We start from the raw sequence: 23,071 nt of genomic DNA, 5'->3' as shown, positions 1-23,071 counted from the left end.
TGTAGTGGAGCTGATGTATTTTTTTGTTCAGTTCATTTCAGCACTTGGATCGTGGCAGTTGTCTGTGTCGTTGGGGTTCCGTAAATAAAAACGTTTCTCGTTGAATCGATCGCGTGTTTCATTTCATATATTGACAAATAATAAAACAGGTATAAACAAAATAGAAAATGTATACAAAACTCTTTATGGATAAACATTAGACAAATTGCAAAGAATATTTTTGGTGTGTTTAGATTAGAAATAGAAAGAAAGCGTGATTGTACTTTGACTATATATACACACACATACGCATACACATACACCCACATACATATGTATAATATGATGTCGTGTCTTTTTCATTCATATTCAGATCGAGTGTGTCTGTGTGTGTGTGTGAGTGTATATGATTGATTGTGTGCGTGCAAAGAGAAAACTGAACGCTTATCGCTTACAATTTTAAACAGAAGAAATAAATAAAAAAAAAAAAAAAAAAGAAAAAACAAAATTGTTGCCGGTCATTTAAGCTAATCAAATACAATTTTTTTTGTTTTAGATGTTTGTTTTAAGTAAGGGAAAACTTTTCATGACGTGGTTTTTGTTAAGATTTCATTTAGCATTCAACTGCAAATTGAAAGACGGTTTATATTTTTTTCTTAACGGTATTTCAGAGTAGTAGCAGTAGTTCAATGAACTTGAAACCCAAAAATAATAAAAAAAAAAAAAAAAAGTTATCGGAAAAGAAACCACCAAGATCAGGTCACCTACAACAGGTTTTTGACCACTTGGAAAAAAGAAGAGCAAACTCTTAAATCTGTGATCATTTCAAGTAATTATACATCATACGTACATACATATGTATGTATATGTAAATACGATGTAGGTAGCCATTGTAACACAATTGACAAAAAGGTGTCTGAGATGGCTAAAACGCCTTTCATTAGTGAAAGTTTTGATTCGCTCTTTGTGACCTAAACACTTCATCATCATGGTCATCAGTGTGGTCTTCAACGTTATTGTTGTTGGTATATAAATCTTAATAATTGGCCAACTTTCATTTGACCAAAATCAAAAGCAAATCAGTAAAAAATAAAAAACCTACACACATATGTACATGCATAAACAACATTTTGAAATTCCCCTCTCATCTTGACCAACATTACGCATACGCACCCATGTACAACTTGTACGACGAGTATACTTATACGATCAATACGATTTTCGGTTAAACAATTTGCAATGCGTATTGCATAATCGGTTTTTGCTTGTTGCCTCGTAAAATGAATTGCACATTTGCATAATGACTAATTTTTTCCAGCAATTTTTATATCTCTTCTTCTTCTTCATCTTCTTTTTGACCATCTTCTTTCCAAAAATCTTCCTCCATTATCTTGTCTTCGCATCGTTTCGAATTTTATTCGAATTTTACACTGTCCAACTGAAGTTGAACTGTTGAGCAATCGCTTAGTAAGCGTCGGAAATGTGTCAGAGATTGATTTATTTTCTCTATATAAAAGTTTGTTGAAATCATTTGAGATCAAACATTGTTTAACATCAGTTGCAGTCGGTGGAAACTCTTTTAAATTATTGACAGGACGCTGTGGTTAAGTAACGTTTATAAGGAAGTGAATATTTATTACTTGGTGTCCTCTCAAATATAATTAACATTGTTCAGAAGTGTAATTCAATTTATAAACTAAACTAAACTCAAACGAAAAGTAAGCATTAATATTATCCTTAACAAAGTGTTTGAACTGTGATAAAAAGTGGATGAAAACATTCAAAAAAGAAAACTCAAAAGATTTGAAAGATTCCACTTATCTAAGTGGGAGTAACAACAACTGGGCTCTTTATGGGAATATATCTAAATATCTTTGTGGAATGGCTGTAAGATGAATCATATCTTCATAAGAAAGATATTCTTATACAAATATTGTATTTAACTTTTTCTTTTCTTATTTCCAAATATTTCTTAATGAAACATATGTTAATCCAATCCGGATCTTATCTCTAAAGGATTTCAAAGAAAAAATAATTTGGTTTCCTTATTCACATGATGAATTGATTAAAAAAAAGACAGTTTCCATTCATTAGTAAAATTTGCCAATTCTACTCAAGTTCAAATAGATTTCAAATCAAAAAGTTTTAGAAATATTCTGAAATTTACTTTTTTCTAATCTTATTTCTAAACATTTCTGAATTCAATGTCCAAATATAATAAGAAGGTTTTAGAAGTATTCTGCATATTTCATTTTATCATTTAGCAAGAGAAATTTAAACTGAAGTTTTTGGAAATATTCTAAAATTTACTTTTTTCTTATCCTATTTCTAAATATTTCAATTTTTATTTAGAAAATGATAGCGATTTCGATTAAGTGTATCTTAAGTATCATTTTTTTTGTCTAGACAGTTGTATCATCAAAAGTAAAAGAAAGTAAACACTTAAAAAGAATTCCATTTTGGATTCCCCTTTTTTCTAAAATAAGTTTTCGTATTTAATTGTCACACCTTTTGCAGTGCAGTGTATTATCCATAAGTAAACAAGTTCTTCTGCTTTTAAAGTTTAATATCATAATTACAAAAAGTTGATTAGCCAATTTGTTACACAACATTTAACGGATTTATTTTGCAGCCATGTTGAAATCACTGTTGGTCTTCTCATGCCTTCTGGTAGCCGGTGTCCGATGTGAGGATCTCAAAGTGGAGGTCATCAGCACACCTGAGATCTGTGATCAGAAATCAAAGAGTGGCGACTCACTGACCATGCACTACACAGGAACTCTACAGGCTGATGGCAAAAAATTTGATTCCAGGTGAGTTGCATTCAAATAATTGCATTTTTTTCCATGTTGTCTTTTGGCCAGGTTAATGTCAGAGTTTTTGGCATTAAAGCCTATGGACACACATATTTGCATATGAGGCTGCTCTAGGTTGCTGGGGTAGAGGGCGGGGACGGGATTAAGCTTGTTGCCGCATAGGCTGCCGCCACTTGTCGTCGGCTCATTGTCGTAAATTAGACGCCTACTGATAAGCGATCTCATTGTATTCGTTGCCCCAGCAGAGAGTTTTCCCCCTACTGTCTACTTTTTGTTGATACTCGGATGTGGTTGTTTTTTTTTTTTTTTTTTTTTTCATACACACATTGTTTTGATTGTTGTTGGTCGGTGGTTAGCTGGCACAACAATGGCACAACCAACGGCCAGGGCCACATCAGTAAAAATGCATCAAAAAAAAAAAAAAAAAAAAAAATGCATCAGCATGAACTTGTAGTTGAGGTTAATACTCCTCTTGATATTGATTTCTGAGCTACAGAAATCGGTTAATGTTTGATCACATTTCTTTCAAACAGTTGCCAATCTCTTATTAATAGTATTTAGAGGCGTTTTTGCGTTTTGTCTCTTTCTAATTTCAACAATTTGTCTACTTTATTTGTTTTCACAAATGGTTTCTTTATCATTATGCATTGTTTTTTTAGGATTATTATATTTTATCTTAGAATTTAGGCTAACAATTGCCTTATCAATAAAAACAATGTCTGAGTTCATTACAAAAATTTGTCAATTGAGAGGGAAACTCAGTAAAAACGCTTTAAAAAATATATTTCTATTTGTATTTAAAATTCTAAAAAAATATAAGTTTTTAAAGGATGTTTCAAAGAATTACAAACTAATAAGGGGAAAATGTCTCTTAAAATTTCAAATTCAACCAATTCTTGAACAACTTTTTGTCTCAAATATTTTGGCTTCAGCCACATCTCAGTTTTACACATTCAAGGCGTCTAGATTTCTGTTCTTTTCGAGGTTTAATCCTAAAGTTAGGTTTTATTTTTCCTGCGATGAAGCAAAACTGAAGCTAGTTCCATTAATGTTTAAAGAAAATGAAGCAAGTAAGTCGACTCGTCGACTCGGGTATACCATACACCAGGTGAAACAAATTTTTTTAAATTTCGAAAACCAAATGTACATATGTATGTCTATTAAATTGTTTTTACATGTTTCATAGTATGTGCTATCTCGCTCACTCTACGAACACACGAGCACTCTAGCGCCGCTACTAGCCAACGGCCAATTCTGGCCTTGTGGACCGCGTAGTAAAATACGTTCATACGCATATTTAGCATGTTTCTAGTCCGATTTCAATAAAATTTGGTAGTTTTGTAGAAATAGATAAGATTAATTAGTCTGCCGAATTTGAATGCGATAGTCAAAAAACTACAGGAGAAAATCGGTTTTTTCTTAATTATGAAGGCGGAAGTGGGCGTGGCAAAATATGAAAATATATATACTCTGCGCGAATACTAAGCCAGTATACATACTAAATTTGGTGACTTTAGCTTTGTTTGTTTTTGATAAAATCAGTTTTGTTTGATTTGCGGGGGCGGAAGTGGGCGTGGCAAAATTTTTAAATAGCCAGTTTCTGCGCGTCTATTAAACTAGTCTGCACACCAAATTTGATGTCGGTAGCTGTCATAGTTTTTAAGAAAATCAGTTTTATGTAAATTCCGGGGGCGGAAGGGGGCGTGGCAAAAAGTTTAAAGAATTAGTTTCTGCGCGCCAACTAAACGAGTATATAAACCAAATTTGATGTCTCTAGCTGTTATACTTTTTAAGAAAAACAGTTTTATGTGATTCCTGGGGGCGTAAGGGGGCGTGGCCGAAATTCCAATTAACTCTGAACATGTGCATACTACACGAGTATACATACCAAATTTGGTGGCTCTAGCTCTTATAGTCTCCGAGATCTGCGTGTTCATACGGACGGACGGACGGACGGACAGACGGACATGGCTAGATCGACTCGGCTATTCATCCTGATCAAGAATATATATACTTTATAGGGTCGGAGAAGCTTCCTTCTGCCTGTTACATACATTTTGGCGACTTTAATATACCATTTCACCCTATGGGTGTATGGTATAAAAAGGAATTGTGAATTGTGGATAAAAAAAATGTTTAACTAATTTTTCATAAATTTCCATGGTTAAATATGGCCAAAATTGAGTTGAAACATCTTCATGACCTCTTACATGTTAAGGGCATCCAAAGTAATAAAGGAAAAGTGAAAAGCAATTTTGAATCTTAAAAATATTGATCTCTACTGACCCAAAATAATATTCCCTTCGAGCAAGTGTCTAAAAAGGTTTAACTAACATGAGAGTTTGAGCATCCTGAAAATTGAATTAATGCTTATGTATAGAGCCTTAAAATCCTTAAAATTGCATTTGTTTTTAAATAAAACTCTTCAATTCTGAGTAAAATTTCCATAAAAAACTTTGCCTCCATGAAGTTTGTGGAATTTTCATGGCTGAACATCAAACGATCTTGATTTAGCACTATAATATATATGATAAGATGTGTTTTAAAATTCCAGTTGTGCTGTATACTCCAATATCAACGTATATGAGAACTTAAGGTCACGTGATGTAAGATTTTAAAAGATTGAATAGACTAAAAATGTAGTTTCAGATGAAATTAGTTTAAAAAAATTGCCTAAAAAGTACATACTATGTATGTAATGATAAAGAAGGTTAGATTAGGTTGTAAATTGGTTCTTCAGGCAGTCGATGTGGATTAAACCTCTTGAGTTCGAGGAATTGATCTCAATGATTTGGTCTAGACCTTCTTTGGAATACGTAAAATCTAATGTTTCGACTGTTTCTTTGTCTCTGTTGCTAAGAGGGCTACAAAACCAAGGAAAAGACAAAGTCAAATAAAGTCAAATACTGCGCTAAAGTTGTCAGAAGATCCTTAAACAAAGTCAAACAATCCTCTAAAGTTGTCCAACAGTTCAGCTTTTGTCCCAGAGCCTTTACTTCTTCCTCACGTTTATGCAGGTTATAACTGAGGCAATATCCCTTTGAATCAGTGACCGTATGTTTCATTAAAGGGTAAGACCTTTAATTATTTCACCTTTAATTAAATTAAAAACTATTATGGTCCACTAATTGCTAAACTCAGGGCACTAGGCTGCCCTCTTACTTTAGACTGTTTAATTACAATTTAACAGATACGTTTAAATATTATGTGTAGCTAATGACAGTGTCTTATCAGAGTAGGTCCACAAGATTACCAAAAATTAAAGTCACTGACTCGCACGCTTAAAGATAAACCACCTTAAGATATGAATATGGTACAATTAGGCTAATTATAAAGCGTCTTTGACCTCCTTTCTGGCCATGATGAGTTAATAAATCTTAATGTTAAACACGAGTCTCGTGTGGTCTTCTTTCTTTCCAAAAGCCAATTAAAGACAAGAAAAGGGTATTATGTTGCGCTCATGTGTGTGAACTGAAACATTCATTTGATACCATAATACAAGTATCTATATATTATATTCTATTTAAGGCGTGTGATTATTTTGGCAGGCATGCTTGATTAGGGTCGAGTTGTTTATTATCAATTTTCCTGATTTTATCGCAAAAACAACAAAATAAAAATGATTATGGTTTTATTTTAGTTTTCTAATCTCGTTAGGTGATGGGTCTTTCTATCTTTTCTTTTTTTGATATATTACATTTATGAATGCAAAAATTTTGATTGCATAACTGGCCAGAAAATTGAGTCTGTCTCTAATAGAAGGAAATGATTTTCTACCTGAAGAGACCTTTAGCCAGTATGCAAAAATTATCTAAAAGTTTGAGTGTGTGTGCGTGTGTGAGTGTGTGTGTGTGTGTGTGGAGAAAGTTTGCAATTGCTGTTTAATTTAGCATGGCAAAAGCCCAGAACATTTTGCTAGGACGCCGCTAGGATGAGTAACTCAATCAGAGAGTGCATCGCATCCTTCTACCCCTAAAAGACGACAACAACTTGTTGCTAGAGAGCTTAACCTTTCTCTTATGTTGTACTAGACATACCTTTTGGCCATCAACCCTCAACACCCTCCGTGTCCACCCATCTCTTTGGCTTGGGTGGCACTTTGACATAGCGTTCAAGTGAGTCAAGTGCACTCGAGTAAGCTTCACAGCGGTTTTTGCCAGAGGTTTTTAATGCAAAATCGTTTCACAGGTTTTTTCTTCTGTTTTTCTTTGCCCCTGGAGCGAAAGATACTTAAGTTGAAAGATTTTAGCTTTTGTAGCTTTGATTTTGTTATTTTTCTTAGGCTCCGGAAATTAGCTACAGTAGCTTTCGGTTTAACCCCTTTCTTTAAGCCTAGATAATTAAGAGAGAGAGAGAGAGAGAGAGTAAAGGAGACAGATTGGAAAATTACCCGGGAGTTTCTTTGTGCATTTGACATCAGGCTCAATTGAAATGCCAATCAAAAACAAGTAAAAATGATGATTGAAAAATGAAATGGAAGACAACCTTTTTTGCATTCGTGCCTCAATGCTTATAAAAAGGATTACCTAACAATTGAATTTTTGGTCAAAAATGTAAAAAAAAAGAGCAAGAAAGATGTAAAACTGAAACGTCTTTTACAATTAAAATGTTTCCTTTTCCCCGCCATCTTCACTCCTTTATAACTAATTCAATAATGAGAGTCCTGTCACGTGCCCTTTTGCTTTTATTGTCATTGTTACCTTGTCTGCCTTATGTATACCTGTCATGACCATGGCCACATCACGTGCCCACATACTTTGTCTATGACACCCCGCTTCAGAGTTTCATCTCATCTCATCTTGGTCCATGCTCTCTTCCCTCTCTCCCCTTCTCTGTTTTAGTCTTGTTCTTTTGTCTCTGCTTTCATCAACAAGTTTTGACCCGCAAACCTTCATTCTATGGGTATAAATTATGCACTACATTGCCGCTATATTCTAATCAGCCTGACGCGTAACATGAGCTCCAGCTAGAGTTGAGAAGCTACCATGAAGCCCTTCTACTTCTTATCCACCCTCCTCCCCCACCATAGTTTATTTTTATGATATATGCTTGAAAGTTTCTTATGTTCTTTGTTGTCATTGGGCAAATGAAATTAATTTGTTACTGCCGAGTTCGTGTGTTCTTTATTTTCTTTTCTTTTCTTTTTTTTCGCGTATCTCTACAAAATACTTGGAGCAGTTAGGTAGATGGAATGGAAGTAATGAATAAAGAATACTCTATTTAACATTTAGATTAAATGGAGGGAAAGCTTAATTAGCTTAGGCTACACAATTTAGTTAAAGAGCTAAAGGCTTTACAATTCACTCACAAAACTAAAACTTGGATCTCTCCTGTTATGTAGTCTTTAAGGTCATTAAGTTATAATTGATTTTCTAATTGCTTTAAAAGAATGTATTCCTAACTCTTGATAAAAGTCAAATGTGTCGCTAAGAGAAACGAAACTATAATATCAATAAGGTACTTATATACTTACATATGTATATAAGAGTCTATCCGAGTACGAAGAATTATAAATTAAGGTATAGCATTTTACTCAAAAGTTAGATAAAAGATACTGTTCTGGTTTCTAAATAGCTCTCAATTAACGTTAAATTTATTAAATTTTCATTAGGATATTTTAGACATACATATTTGTAAACTAAAACTTTCATCCCCTTTGCAAGCAATATGTTAGAGTAGATCAGAGAATTTACTTATAAACTTAAGAGGTTCATCAGTAGAATACTAAGTTCCTTATGCATATATCAAAATTTCAAGTCCTTCAGCCAAAAAACGCAGCTTTTTCTTAAAGGAAATGTAAAGTAATAGACTTTCTAGAAACGCTTAAACACCTCCTATGCGAATGTTTCAGCCTTGACAGCAATGAGGTTTAGGTACCTGGGAGACCATCTACTAAACTCGCTCGCAGGATGCGGATAAATGAACAATCTACCAACTCTTATAAGCCCTTGCTAAGAATTCTGGTCAATGTCTATAGGGGACTCCCAATGAATGTCCACTGGCTAAACCTAACATAATCGAGAGAGCACGAAACAACAAAATGAAGATCAAGGTCAACTTTTCCTCTAAAATCAAAATCTAAACCAAATTTATCAACTGACTACTCTAGAGGTGTTTGAATTCCAAACTTAAAGAACTTTTGATATCTTAACCACTTAAGAATCAAGATAACATCAAAAAAGGTTTCGAAACAAAATTGTTACAAATTAATTGGATTAATAATAAAGTAACTTGACTTTTTAAGTGGACATACAAGTGGATATGACCAAGCACTTGAAGTGTATATGGAGCACAGCCCAGTAGTAGTAGCTTTGGTTAACAAAGTAGTTTTTGCAGCCATGTTTCAAAATTTTTGACAACAAGCCAAGAGTGAACCTGGGCCTGGGCCTTCTCGCCCCGCACCCCATGTCTCCCAACGTCTGTCGTTGTCGTCGTGGCCGTTAGCCATATCTTACTTGCATGATTTGTATCAGAGGCAAGTGCAACTACCATGCCACCTCTCTGTGTCTCTTGCAGCGCCTCAAGTGCAATTTAATGTCCAAAAGCAGTGTGCGTAAAGAAAAATACAACAACGACAACAACACGAAACACTTCAAAGTGAAAGTTTTTGGTGCAGAGGAAAATATAAAGAGACATGAAACAAGAAGAAAGACAAAAAAAAAAAACCAGACAACCTTGACTGTCACCCAGGAAAGGGAAGAGCTACTATTTAGCGTCAGGTTGGTAGGCAGGTAATGATGATGGGTTATAACCATGATGGTCAGGCCTCAATGAACCCACAATGCCTTGACATGCTTCGTTTCGCTATGAGAATGAAAATCGTCGTCATCATCATATGTTATAATAGAGTTGTTTGCTTTTGGAGTTGGGTGTCTTCTTCTCCTCAAAAGCTCATTACCATATGGAAGCAATCAAGTTTCAAAGACCATAGAGGAAAATGTGGCAACATTTCTTCTTTTTCTCTTCTTTTTTTTTGCCAGTCTGACTTTTATGGCAAGTGTTTCGCATATAAATATTTCGCTTGGCAGACAGAATCTTCATGACTTGGCGCACATTTGTAGATAGTTTAAATAATTAATGAGATATCAAGGATGCCCGCCTCGCCCCTTAAAAAAAAAAAACGTGATGCAGCCATCTGGGATATAAATTTTTGGTGGGTTGAAAAACTTATTCTCAGTTTCTGGCTCTCTCTCTCTCTCTCGGTGTTTGGTTTGTGCGAATTGTTCGCACATTGACCAAGGGCCAAAAAGGACTTTCATCCCGAAAGACTTCTACTTAAATCGCCAAGTTGTCGCCCAAAAGGGGAATACTGATAGAAAAGATATTCGATTCAACTACGGATACGTATACGTTACCTTTTTATACCCTTGCAAAAAGGGTATATTAATTTTGGTCAGAAGTGTGCAACGCATAGAACGAAGCATCTCCGACCATACAAAGTATATATATTCTTGATCAGCACGACGAGACGAGTTCAAATAGCCATGTCCGTCCGTCCGTCCGTCCGTCCGTCCGTCTGGATCAACGCAAACTCCTCCTAGACCGTAAGAGCTACAGAGCTGAAATTTTGCACCTAGGCTTGTATATACTGCAGGCGTTGTATATCTCGGATTCAGCCGGATCGGACCACTATATCATATAGCTCCCATACAAACCCCAAAGTCACGAACAGTGACTTTTCTCAATAACTTCGTTATTTTCTATGTTATTATCGTGAAACTTAATATTAGATAGTTTATTACGCTTATAAACGACTGTGCCAAATTTGATCAAGATCGGATGACTATATCATATAGCTCCCATAGGAACGATCGGTCGAAAACAGTGACTTTTGTAAATAACTTCGTTACTTTTACCGCGATTGCTTTCAAATTAAACATTTGTTAGTTTAGTATATCTGTTAATGACTGTGCCGAATTTGATAAAGATCGGGTGACTATATCATATAGCTCCCATAGGAACGATCGGTGGAAAACTGTGACTTTGGTCAATGTCTTCGTTATTTCCTATGATTGTAGGCCATCCTTTCGCAAACATAAGCCTTTTTAGATAAAACGTTCTTCCACATTGATGGCTAATAGGTAAGGAAAGAGTTACCAAAAAAGTTGCAAGGGTATACAAACTTTGACGCGGTCAAAGTTAGCCCCGGCCCTCTGGTTTTTTTTTTATTTGTGGGTTTTTTTTCCATACGCATATTTGATTTTATAACTTTCTTGGCTGGACACATAAAATCGAGGTCATCAAAATGCCAGGAGAGACTGAAGAGCCAAGGACAGAGGAAAAGGATTCAATTTGATTGGATTGAAAGTCAATGCAGTAAGCAAGTGCCTGGGTATGATTTGGTGGCAGCTGCTCCAACTCCGGTTCCATCTCCAACACGAATCACGTAATGGTAAACGGATGTTTGTACGCCCATTGAGTTGCATTTTAAATGCGTTTGAATGAAATCGAAACTTGTTAAATATTTAAAAGGCAGTCGGAAGAAAAAATGAGTTTGCATTACTTGTTTGACTTTATGATAATTTTCTTCTCCTTTTTTTTAGGGGGTGGCGGGGGAGAGAGGGCGGTTGAAAGTCTTGTAGGTATATATTCTCCCTTTAAATAGGCCTCGGATTTTCTTTTCTTGGTCAAGTGTTTAAGCCAACAATTACATTGAACAATTTACCTTTAGTTTACTCTTCCACACACACACACACACACACACTCATATACACACACACACACAAATTGAACAATTGTCGACTCTCCTCAGTTTGTGTTTCATAAATTTTTGATGTTTGGGACATTTGTTGCCGCCTGTTTGGTCGATCTGCTCCTGCTCCAGCTCCAGCTTTAGCTGGGAGTTTGAACCATTGTCCAGGCATAACAGAATATATGAAGATGGACACAACGCCCGGACATGAACCCGGACATGGCCATTTGTGTTGACTGGCAAACAATCAACACATTTTTAAACGTTTCTCTTCTCGTTTTTTTTTTTTTTTCATTAATTTATTTAAACAGCTTTAAAAACACACACAATGTTTAATCGTTTTAATTTCAACATTATTGAAATTGAATCGGAAGTAAAGTTGTTAAGCAATTTGTTAATAACTAAATGCAGTATTCATTTTAACTTGGCGAATTTGTAACTTGACGAAATTTTCACCCATTTTCGAAAGTTATATTTGTTGTTAAGGCTTTTGAATTGGCGAGACAAAAAATGGCAATAAACATGAAAAATTATTAATATAAACTTAAAAAAGTTAATTTACAAAATTCTTGTCTTTATTTTCAAGTTGGATTAATGCCTTTTAATCTGCTTTCAAATCTTAAGAACTAATTTCCAATGGTTTGTTGAGATATGAAATGAAATAATTTTGTTTAAGCAGTAATTTTGCACGTAGGCTTGTATATACTGCAGGCGTTGTATATCTCGGATTCAGCCGGATCGGACCACTATATCATATAGCTCCCATACAAACGCCAAAGTCACGAACAGTGACTTTTCTCAATAACTTCTTTATTTTCTGTGTTATTATCGTGAAACTTAATATTAGAGAGTTTATTACGCCTATAAATAACTGTGCCAAGTTTGATCAAGATCGGGTGACTATATCATATAGCTCCCATAGGAACGATCGGTCGAAAACAGTGACTTTGATCAATATCTTCGTTATTTCCTATGATTGTAGGCCATTCTTTCGCAAACATAAGCCTTTTTAGATAAAACATTCTTCCACATTGATGGCTAATAGGTAAGGAAAGAGTTACCAAAAAGTTGCAAGGGTATACAAACTTTGACGCGGTCGAAGTTAGCCCCGGCCCTCTGGTTTTTCAATGTAATGGATTAGAGAATAGATTTGGCTTCTGATTACCTTTCATACTTTCTGAGAAATATATATATAAGTATGTATATATATATTATTTGATATATACATAGATATATCAAATAATTTTGACCCCATCAACAAGTTTATTATATTAAATATATAAAGAACTAAACAACTGTGACGTTTTGAAAGGGTATTTACAATATTTTTTTCCTTAAATTCGAAACTTAAAATTGATTTAAGTTTACTTTAAATTTGCATTAATTTTCTTTGCATTAGAATAGAAATTAAAATTTGTCATACAAATAATTGAAAGAAAAACTTTGTTAGTTTTTCTATTCACCTTTTGGAAACGTTTTGGAACTTTTTGATCACAATTGCAGCTTGTAGTGAATATTTGAATATAAACTTCAACTTGTCCCCAGATAAATTGAACTTGGAATTGAAATGTGTCACTTGGGTCATGGCTGAGGAAAAGTTCTCAACATATTATTGTTGTTTAACAAAGTTCATTGTTGCCTCTTGACTTTGGAGGGAAATGTTGTTGCATCGGCTTAACACCCCCGCCTGGCAGACAACCCCTGAAGCCCGATCAGTTTTTAATGGCCAGAGCTAAGAGACAGATTATAGCCAGAGCGAAAAGAAGAAAAACAAATGATTAACAAGGCCAACATAGCATATAGAACCTCGGGCGACACTTCTATGCATTTGAGGGTGTCGGCACGTGAAAGATGTTGAGGGAGATGGAGGTGGAGGAGGAAAAGAAGGAGCGAGGCTAGTCAAGAGCAAAGTTCTCCCCCTTCGGCAGTGTCTGTTAAATATTTTATGTGCATCTCTTGGGCATTTTCGCAAAACATTTTTACATGTTTTGCTTGTTGTACATTTTGTTGTTTCAAATTCAAGTTGGAAGTCATGATGATGGCATGCGGATTGCCGCGGCATAATCCAACCAAGCAAAAAACGAAAAAAAAAAATGTGGAGCTGCTCTACCGCATGGAGTTGGAGTTGAAGCAGTTGTTGCTGGAGCGTAACCAAAGTGTCGTCGTCGTTGTCGTGGCTTTCGCTCAAGTGCAAATCTCCTGATGAAATAAAAAAGCGTAAAAAATTTCTACGACTGAGGTGTATGAATGAGTATATGTGGGTATAGAGAGTGGGGACGGGGGTGGGTTGGGTTGTTGTTTCTTTTTTTTTTTTTTTTTGATGCGGTTAAGGGCCAGGCTTTATATCCTTTAAGACACCTTCGACTTTGTCTGTGGCTCTGAATTTTTATTGCATTATTTTCCATGAATTTCCATGAATTTCTAGTAATATGTGCGAATTTTTTATTGCTACAGATCGAGTAACACAAGCTTCTGTGTATGAGTGTGTGTGTGTGTTTTTGTTTATCTCTGGTAGCAGGATTCTTTTCTCATAGCATTAAACTGGTTATTTATGAGATTTATGGCCATAAATGTTAAGCTACTTGTCTTGCTTTTGCATATTATCACTTATTTATACTAAATAAGCTATAAGCTTAATCAATGTTAATTGTTATTTCTAAAAGGAGTTGGAATACCCAAGACGAAGGTATGGTCCTTGGTATGTCTTATAGAAGGCCTTCTAGATAGTATTTCCAAATACAATTTGGGTTTCAGTTTTCAACAAATACAAGTTTAAGAAACTCAACTTTTTGAAAACTCAAATTCAGTTTTAATAAGCCGCTAACTCTGCGTCCTTTAAAAGAGCAAAGAAGTCTTTAAACAGAATAGAAACCTTTTGTTTTGGGTTTCTTAGTTTGAAATATCTCTTTAACCAAAATCTGTTTAAATATTTTCACCTCTCTTTCTTCTAGGTTAGCTTTATAACTGATTGTGAGTTTCTTTGAATTTTTTAAACTTGGATTTGGATCAGGTTACCATATTCCTTTAAGACTGAGTTTTGTCTTCCTATGTTTTCTGAAGCATGATTTTGGTTGAAATTTTTGAATAAAGCATCTAAAACCTTTTGAAAAGTTTTTTTAAGTTGAAAACCTTTTTCTATATCATTTTCATTATCATCTTCAAAAAGATTCTTCAAAAAATGTTTCCATCTTTTCATCAAAGCGAAAAGTTTTGTTAAAATCTATTTTCATATTATTTTCGTAAACAATTTGAAAAATTTCTCAACATAAATTTAGCATAATTCAATCAAATTGAAAAGTTTGGTAAACAAGTTCGTTTTACTTATTTTTTAAATGGTTTTCTAAAATTTTCTTAAGCATTTTAGAATTTTTTAACATCCATGTAGCATCTTTTAAGTTTGGAACCCAAATCTTTAAAAGGACCTTTTTCGGGGCGTGTTTTTTTTTTAATATCATTCAATTCCCCTGAGTTTGAGTTGGAAAGTGCTTAAAATTTGGAATAGTCATGTTATGTATATCTCAGTTTTATCCTTATCATCTAACTTTTGTTTTACCCCGCCATAATCATCAAATTATATGCTCATTTTGATGATGCCCACTTGCAACTGTGTCACATCATACATCATGCTCCAGAAGCCTCATGCATAACTGAGTAACAGTGAGACATTCAGATGTGTCACAACCCCCCCTCGCCTGCCTGGCACGCCCACTTCACACCGTAACAAATTAAAGCGAATTTGCCATCAAACAAATAATTTGCTTAGAGATGAAGACAGGGAATAAGCATTTTTCTGCTCCCCTCTTTTTTTATGGGAGTATTAAAAGCAGAAGGAGGAGGGAGGGAACAAAAAAAAGGATGTATTGTTTTGAATGTGTGTCTTCTGCTCCTGCATCCTCTTGAGATGATGTGTGATGTGCACGGGAGAATGAGTTTTGAACTGTTTTCCACCAAACACTTGAAACTTTTTCTGGCCCCCACCCCCAAAAAAAAAAACCACTTAACAAGCGGCAGCTAACAATCTGGGTTTTTTTTTTTCATTTTCTATTTGTCAGCTTTGACCGGGACCAACCCTTCACATTCCAATTGGGCGCTGGTCAGGTGATTAAGGGCTGGGATCAAGGATTGCTCAACATGTGCGTGGGTAAGTTGAAAAGCGCCGACTAAACTGGAGCTGCAAATTAAAATTCATTTGGTTGTTTTCCAGGTGAGAAACGTAAACTGACAATCCCACCACAATTGGGTTATGGTGATCAGGGTGCTGGCAATGTGATTCCCCCCAAGGCAACTTTGCTCTTTGATGTGGAATTGATCAACATTGGCAATGCTCCACCCACCACAAATGTGTTCAAGGAGATCGATGAGAATGCCGATAAGCAATTGAGCCGCGAAGAGGTAATCGTCTATGTATGGATCAAACATTTTTTTGCACATCTTATCTATATCCTTCTACAATGTGAAATATCCTTAGGCATATGGGCACATACAATCTTACCAAACAATTAACTAACCAACACTTTCACCTTAACCCATTGATTTCTCTAATTTTGTCACTAATTGTCTTTAATCTGCTTCGATTTGGACAGGTCAGTGAATATCTGAAGAAACAAATGACCGCTGTGGAGGGTCAGGATTCGGCTGAATTGAAGAATATGCTGGCCGAGAATGATAAACTGGTTGAAGAGATTTTCCAGCATGAGGATAAGGATAAGAATGGTTTCATCTCACACGATGAATTCTCTGGTCCCAAGCATGACGAGCTGTAGAATTCAGCGATATACACACATAAATCATATCGTGTCTCTCTCAAGGACAAGAGTGCTTAAGTTTATATATCATATATACCTACATACATCAACAAACAAAAAAAAAAAAAAAAAAGAACAGAAAAATCACAATTTTTATATAATGAATGAGAACTTTTTCTTTTTGAGTGGACTGACTTGTGTAATCCCATTTAGGCAATGTCATACAATATACATATGCATATATCCATAGTATATATATTTTGTATATAAGAAACCATTACATATATATATATCAATCATAATTCTCTGCTCCAAAAAAAACGAAATCCCAGAATGTGAAGAAGGAGAACCTTTTTTATATACATTTATAGGTTGTTATATTGACAAGAAAGAAAAAAAAAAAGAAAAGAAATAATAAGAAAATGAATGACAAAGAATAATTAAATTAATTTAATAAATTTTGCATATAATAAAAATTAACAACAATTCCAAAAGTTTTCGTTTCATTTTGCCTTTTTATATATTTGTATAACAGTTATATATATATTTTTTTTTTTTATTAATGCATAAAACAAAGAAATAAATTGTGTGAATTCATTTTTTTTTGTTTTGTTTGGACAATTTACAAAGAGATAGAAAAAGAAACTTTGTTCAAGCATTAAAATAAGTTGCCATTTTATGTATATATAAAGTGGAAAGGGGTTAAAAGAGGGGGCGGGAATGGAGTACTTTTTTTATATACACAATTTGCAAAAAAAAAAAAAAACACGTCAGGGGTCAGGGTCACAGGGAGTTCAGAGAATCACTTTGATAGGCCTAAATTTATATAGTATAGAGGGAGATTATAGCTATTAAAAAACACACACACAAATTGTTTTATGAAAAGTACGAGTACCAAGCAAAAATTGCACTAGAGGTTATTATAATTTGTTTGCTTCACGTTTTTCTTCTTATTGTTTGTTTGTTTTTTAGGCATTCAGTATATAGAAAACCAGTTCCAATATGATCGCCTCTTGTATACCCGATGATTCGCCATGCAATGTGGCTATCAAATGATTATCCAAAGCATTCATATAAAGCGGCGGCAACTTAGACCCTCGAGCACCAGCCTCATAGCCGACCTGAAAGGAAACAGACAATGAAATATATAAAGTTTGAAAGTATGTTTAGACCATAATGAATAGAAATCAAAGTTAAACGAAAACAATTTAAAGTATCTAAAGACATTGCAAGTTACGGTTTGATGATCCTGAATCTAACCTCAGTTTCTTTGCATCAACTCTAGTTCTAGATAGTTTTAGATACAGGCATCATCTTCAATTTTGTTGAATAGGTACATATATATAACATGAAAGCCTTTAAGCCCTTATGACGCCTTTCAATATAATCATTATAATCTGTTCTTAAAACTTGATGAAATTCGAATTTCCATGTCTAATCTAAGAAAAGTTATAAAGAAATAGATTGAACTTTACCATTTCAAGTCTAGATGTTTATACAATCATTGTGTCTATAGGTAAGGAAGACAAGTAAGATTGGTCCTTCATCTTAAAAAGTTATGAAAAGCTTTTGACAATGCGAGGGAATAGAAAATTTCCCAAACATAAGGCAAAAGGAAGGTTTGGAATCTAAATGCATAAATCATTTGTGATAAGTTTGGGCCCTTAAGCATTAAATGTCTCAAAAACTGATAGAGTTTAAGGTTTGTAGAGGTCAAATTGATAGATGTGTTTTCTATAAAGAAACAATTTCTTTCTACAAATGGTAGTAAAATAGATAAAAAGGCTTGGAGAATGTTTTTACTAAAAAATTGAATCATTTGTTTTTTTATGCTTACATTTTCCTGATCCAAAGTGGCACGGAGGCCAACTTTATTTATGCCCGCAGCAACTAAAAGATCTAAGAAGGGTAACAAAGCCATTGAAGCGCTACGAGCCAATTGTTCGGCTATGCGGGTGATATCTGTATAGTTGCCACCATTTGTGGCATACCAATCTTCGCACTAGAAGAAAAACGAGATAAGAAAAATTTTAGCCGAAACAGCAAAATGAGAACAATTCCAATGTAAATACCTTGACTATAAAAATGTCACTCAATTTGATGGCGTAATTGGCATTGGAATAGTTAAAACTTGCATGTACACGCATATTAGCTATGCCGTCCATGGCCTTATCATCGATGGGGGATTTGACACTAAAAGAAAAATGAAAGAAGTTAACAATGCCAGTTTGATGTTTGTTAACTTTTACCTACCCCACATTGATATCACGATCATTATCAACCCATTTAATGCTAACAAGTTCACTTTGTTCCTCATTAGCCTCAATGGGACCACAGACAATATCAATGTCTGTTTGATTTCTGAGAGCTTGACGCACTTCTTCCATTTTAGCTGGCATTATTTGCACCATAAGACCATCTTCCACAATGCTGCATTTGCCCGATAGCCCACTGCTGCTCTTGAGAGCTTCATTTAGCACAAAGAAACTGGCGCCTGTGACTTTACGTGGCTGTCCTTGAATATTAATTGCTTGCGTGGAATAGGCATACATTTCCGTGCGATCATCATTGATATTTTGCATGCAAACTAAATGACCATCGGCGACTTTGGAAAAATTACCAGCAAATGCTAATATATGATCACTGGCATTATTTATGGCCTTAATCACATCCGGTTGGCGATGACGGGGTATCAGCACTGTCGTCTGACGATCCTCCATGTGGATAAACAGCCCCCGTATAGCTGGCAGGGAATAGGAATAGTTACGAAAATCAACCAAGAAATTGATTATCGTTTGGGCAATCTCGCCATAAACCGATTCACGGTTACGCACCGATATCAACGGGCAGGGATAATAACGATATTGGGCACCCAGACGTAAAATTAAACGTAAGGGCAATACCTTTGCCCAGGGCACTTCATGACGATGTATGAGAACGGCCACTAAATATGGATTCTCCGGCACAACGACACCTTGTAAACATTGATAGGTGGGTCGTAGATAAATGAAGCCACCATGCTCACGTGAGCCCAAGAAATTGGCTTTACGTGGACTACTGAAGGCCAACTCATGTATACCCGACCGTGCGTTTTCGGCCTCAACATAAATCTCATACAAATGCTGAAAGATATCACGTGGAACGGCCTCAAATGACTCGGCCTTATTATTCGTATTGGGTTCCTTAATTTCCAGTAACATAATCAATTCATCATTGCCCACATGGTGCAGACCCGAGGTGGTAAAATTTAATACCCAACGATTCATGCAACAGCTCACTGTGAAACGAAAGAGAGGTTCTTTAGTGAAAATCGTTTACAAAGAGTTCTTCGACTTACTGTTGACAATCTTGACGTAGACGTAAAAGTTATTTTTCACAATAAACTTGAGTGTTTCATGTTGCAATCTGTCGAGAAGATCTTTATCATTTCTGACTTCCTTGTAGTCCACATCACAGCAATTGGTCGCCTGACTGGAGGTCACACAAATTGGAGGCAAGGCATTCTCTTCGATGGGTATATAACAACCTTGAGCATCACCATTCGGTGGCAATTTACGTGAACGCACTGCATCCGCCTTGCGACGTGGTGATGTTTGCGCCGTGGCAACTGGAGCAACTGAAAAAAGAAAGAAACTGATAAGTCAAGGAGAGGGAAAACATTTTAGAAAGAGCGTTATTATTACCAGCTCGACTTGAATCTTGAGAGACTGCTGTTAATGTGGCAGCTGCTGCACTGGGTGGAATGGATCCTCTGAATAACTGGGCCACCAGACCCATTGTGGTGCTATCAATACTGCGCGTTTCGGTGCTAGCTGGTGTCGGGGGTTTCTGTCCACCACCAGAATTGTTCCTTTGACCGCGTCTCGTCTGTTTAGACTGTTCGCCCCATTGTTGCTGTTCCATAGAACTGGCCAGCTCGCTGCCCGGAGCAATGCCATCACTAAACATGACACTTTTACGTTTACGGTTCTTTTGACCATCTGATGAGGAGCTGCTATTGGAGGAGCTACCCTCGGTGGAGGGTTTTTTCAAAACTCCAACAGGAACAATCACACTTGGCGGTTGGGCACCAGACTGAGAGGCTGCCACTTGACAATGCGGCGGTATTGTGGAGCAGTACTCCATGGGATTGTTGGGATTGGGCGATCTCATTGGTGTGGGTGGTAAAGCGGCTGAAGCCGCTGTCGATGTGGCCACACCGCCCGCTTGTCGTTCACTTAAGATCATAAAACATTGCACGCAAACACGAGATTCCTGCTCATTGGCAAATTCCAAATGGAATTTCTGGGAACAACAAATGGAACAGAGAACCTTGCCACAGGCACGACAATGATGACGCCGCTTGATCATTGTGAATTTCTGATGACATTGCATACATTGTCCGGCCATATTGTCTGGCACCCAAATGGGTGGAACTTTGCCCAAATTGGCATGAGGATCATCGCTATAACCGACTGCCTCATAAATGGGACTATCATCATCGGCTAAGACATCTCCATTTGCTTCTGCTTCCACTTCTGTTTCTCCCTCTAAAGCTGGTGGCTGCAGTTCCTCTGTAGATGCCGCCGGCGGCGTCTGTCCTGCATTATCTCCTTGATAGCCATTTAAATCCAATGTCTGTGGTCTTTGAGGACGTTGCTCCACCTGCTCCTCCTCCTCCTGGTTGCCCTCTATAATTTCTTGCTGCTGTGACTCTTGTTCTAGAGCTTCCTCTGCTTCTAGTTTACGCCCAGAGAGGGAATCTGTTTCAGAGCTGCCGATTGACGAGGCCCCATCCGCATTATTGACTATTCCACCCTCTTGTGGTCTCAGCTCAGCAAACTCCACAGTCGAGGCTTGGGAGAAGTTATCCACATTCATTTGGTCATTGGAATGGGATTCTCTTTCATCTTGTTCCGATAGAATTCTCACCGATTCCTCTTCTGTTACAGGTGAAGCGGAAAGGGAAATCTCTTCCTGTTCAATGTCAATCTCCTGCAGCATGCTATCCAGTTCAGTATCCGATATTTCATCCATTGTAGAGCAAAAAGTCAAAGGTTGACTATTTTTGGGTAACTCTTTGTTAGCCTTGGCAACAGGCATTGCCGCTTGGGCAGGTGGAATAGCAATTTCCTATAAAAGATTATAAAGAAATTTTTTGAAAGGCCACTGAATTAAGCTGATTTAAGACTTACCTCAGTTGGCGGAAGATTTTCTACCAATTGTGTTGACGTATCCTGCTCTTCCAACTGTTCTAGCTCATTGATAACTTTAACCAAAGCAGAGGAGGCGGTCACCTCTTCAGGTAACATGGATTCAGAGGTATTTGTCAGCGATATAGATGATAGACCCTGAGCCACTTCGTCTACTTTCTGCTCTGCAGGCTGATTTTGCTCCTTTGCAAGAGGTTGACCTGATGGAACTTTTACCTCTAGGGCACTTGGCACTTTATCGCTCAATTCCTCGGATTGACTGACTGGCGATGGACCAGAAGAGAAAGTTGAACATGAGGATGTTGTCAATGACTCGGATGAAGAGGATCTTTGAATTGAATTGGTTACATCGCCATTCTTAAGGGCCTTCTGTTGTTCCTCACTGAATTTGTTTATGTCATCATGCGGTTCCTCTTCCTCCTCTTCATCATCATCATCGTCCTCTTCAATTTCTATTGGCTGCTCTCTACTGTGGGTGGGTATTTCCTGCTGTTCCTCCGTTTGCCAATTGTAAGTTTGTGGAGTTTGCTCCAAGGATTTCACATTGTTTCTGTAATCATCGAGGCTATTGAACACCTGTGAGACCCCCACAAAAGTGCTCTTTGGTGGCACTACAGTTGCTCCTCCGACTGGACCCGGTGCTGCTGATCCCCCCACTGGCTCCATCACCCAATGGCCGACGCTGATGTAGATCATGATTTTCCGCTGTCGTTGAGGCAGCCAATTCCAATTCCAAATTATCCAAAACCTGATCTATATCCACCAGATCCATTCGAGAGCCGTCGATAAACTTTCAATCTAAACACCCGGAGCGAGAAAGAGACAGAGACGCAATTAAATATTTTGATTAACAAAAAAAAAGTTTCTATGGGAACAAAAAAGGAAAGACAAAAAACAATGCAAGAAGCAAAAATGTTGTGATTCATTTTTTTGGAATGATGCTCCCGATCGATTTCCAGCTTATCAGCCAATCTACGCATCACGCATTTCTCTTTTTTTCGGCTAGTGTTAATTACCTTTATTTACTTGCCTTTATTTGTTGTTGTTGTTCCTTTCTATTAAATTTATTAACAAATATAATCCCTATTGCAAATTTACATTGTACGAAAATGAACTAGTTCCCGAGGAACTGTTATAATAGGGGTATTTTTCTAGTATTTTTATTTCGTATTTTTCGGCTGTCACTGTTTTTAGCAAAAAAAAAAATGGCTAGTTCGACGTGGTTGGAAGAGTGTTGCCGGGTTTTCAGCTAGAAATAAAAAAAAACTAGTCAAAATCTTTCCATAGTAAAAGTATAACCAACAGGGTATCTGTGAGACGGAGACACATTATTATAGGAATATTTTTTGAAGACCTGATTAAAATGAGATATCTAAACTACATTTCATAGTTTTGGCAACATTTGCCGGGTTAATTCTATAAACTCGCAAATATAAACAGAGTGAGGTAGGAAAAATTCAAATAAAACATCCTTTTTTTGAAATAAAAATTAATTAATTATTTAAGAATTAAAGCAATTGCATTTTAGCTAAATATAGCTAAAAAGATAACACTGGTTAGAGTTGCCAACCATTGCTATTTCGCTCGAGCAAAGGAGTCAAACTCAAACACTTTAATCGAACTCAAACATTTCAGTCAAAATGAAAA

At 36.3% G+C, this 23,071-nt stretch overlaps 2 protein-coding genes across 4 annotated transcripts; one reads left to right on the top strand and one right to left on the bottom strand.

The window, feature by feature from the left end:
• The first annotated feature begins 35 nt into the window (after positions 1-35).
• Fkbp14 (peptidyl-prolyl cis-trans isomerase Fkb14) lies at positions 36-16,726 on the top strand. Of its 3 annotated transcripts, none has more exons than XM_068289138.1 (5): positions 36-149; positions 2,612-2,792; positions 15,540-15,628; positions 15,692-15,879; positions 16,071-16,726. In XM_068289138.1, exons 2-5 carry the CDS (start codon positions 2,614-2,616, stop codon positions 16,248-16,250), a joined length of 636 nt encoding a protein of 211 aa, XP_068145239.1. In that variant the 5' UTR covers positions 36-149; positions 2,612-2,613; the 3' UTR covers positions 16,251-16,726. The 3 variants fall into 3 exon arrangements, with proteins under 3 accessions (XP_068145239.1, XP_068145237.1, XP_068145238.1); XM_068289136.1 differs by having other exon boundaries at positions 15,692-15,891; XM_068289137.1 differs by lacking the exon at positions 36-149 and adding an exon at positions 1,681-1,697 and having other exon boundaries at positions 15,692-15,891.
• Sara (Smad anchor for receptor activation) lies at positions 16,660-22,553 on the bottom strand. Its single transcript, XM_068289134.1, is given in 9 exon segments — positions 16,660-17,353; positions 18,070-18,234; positions 18,305-18,425; positions 18,486-19,509; positions 19,570-19,848; positions 19,916-21,344; positions 21,407-22,055; positions 22,057-22,222; positions 22,455-22,553. Coding segments are annotated over 8 exon segments (3,960 nt in total). The 5' UTR covers positions 22,197-22,222; positions 22,455-22,553; the 3' UTR covers positions 16,660-17,200.
• Between the last annotated feature and the right edge of the window lie 518 nt (positions 22,554-23,071).

This window comes from Drosophila tropicalis, unplaced genomic scaffold (genome assembly GCF_018151085.1).
Source record: "Drosophila tropicalis isolate 14030-0801.00 unplaced genomic scaffold, ASM1815108v1 contig_593, whole genome shotgun sequence".
NCBI classification, from domain to species: domain Eukaryota; kingdom Metazoa; phylum Arthropoda; class Insecta; order Diptera; family Drosophilidae; genus Drosophila; species Drosophila tropicalis.
The sequence above is the reverse complement of the archived record's forward strand: the minus strand, read 5'-3'. Positions and strand labels throughout refer to the sequence as shown.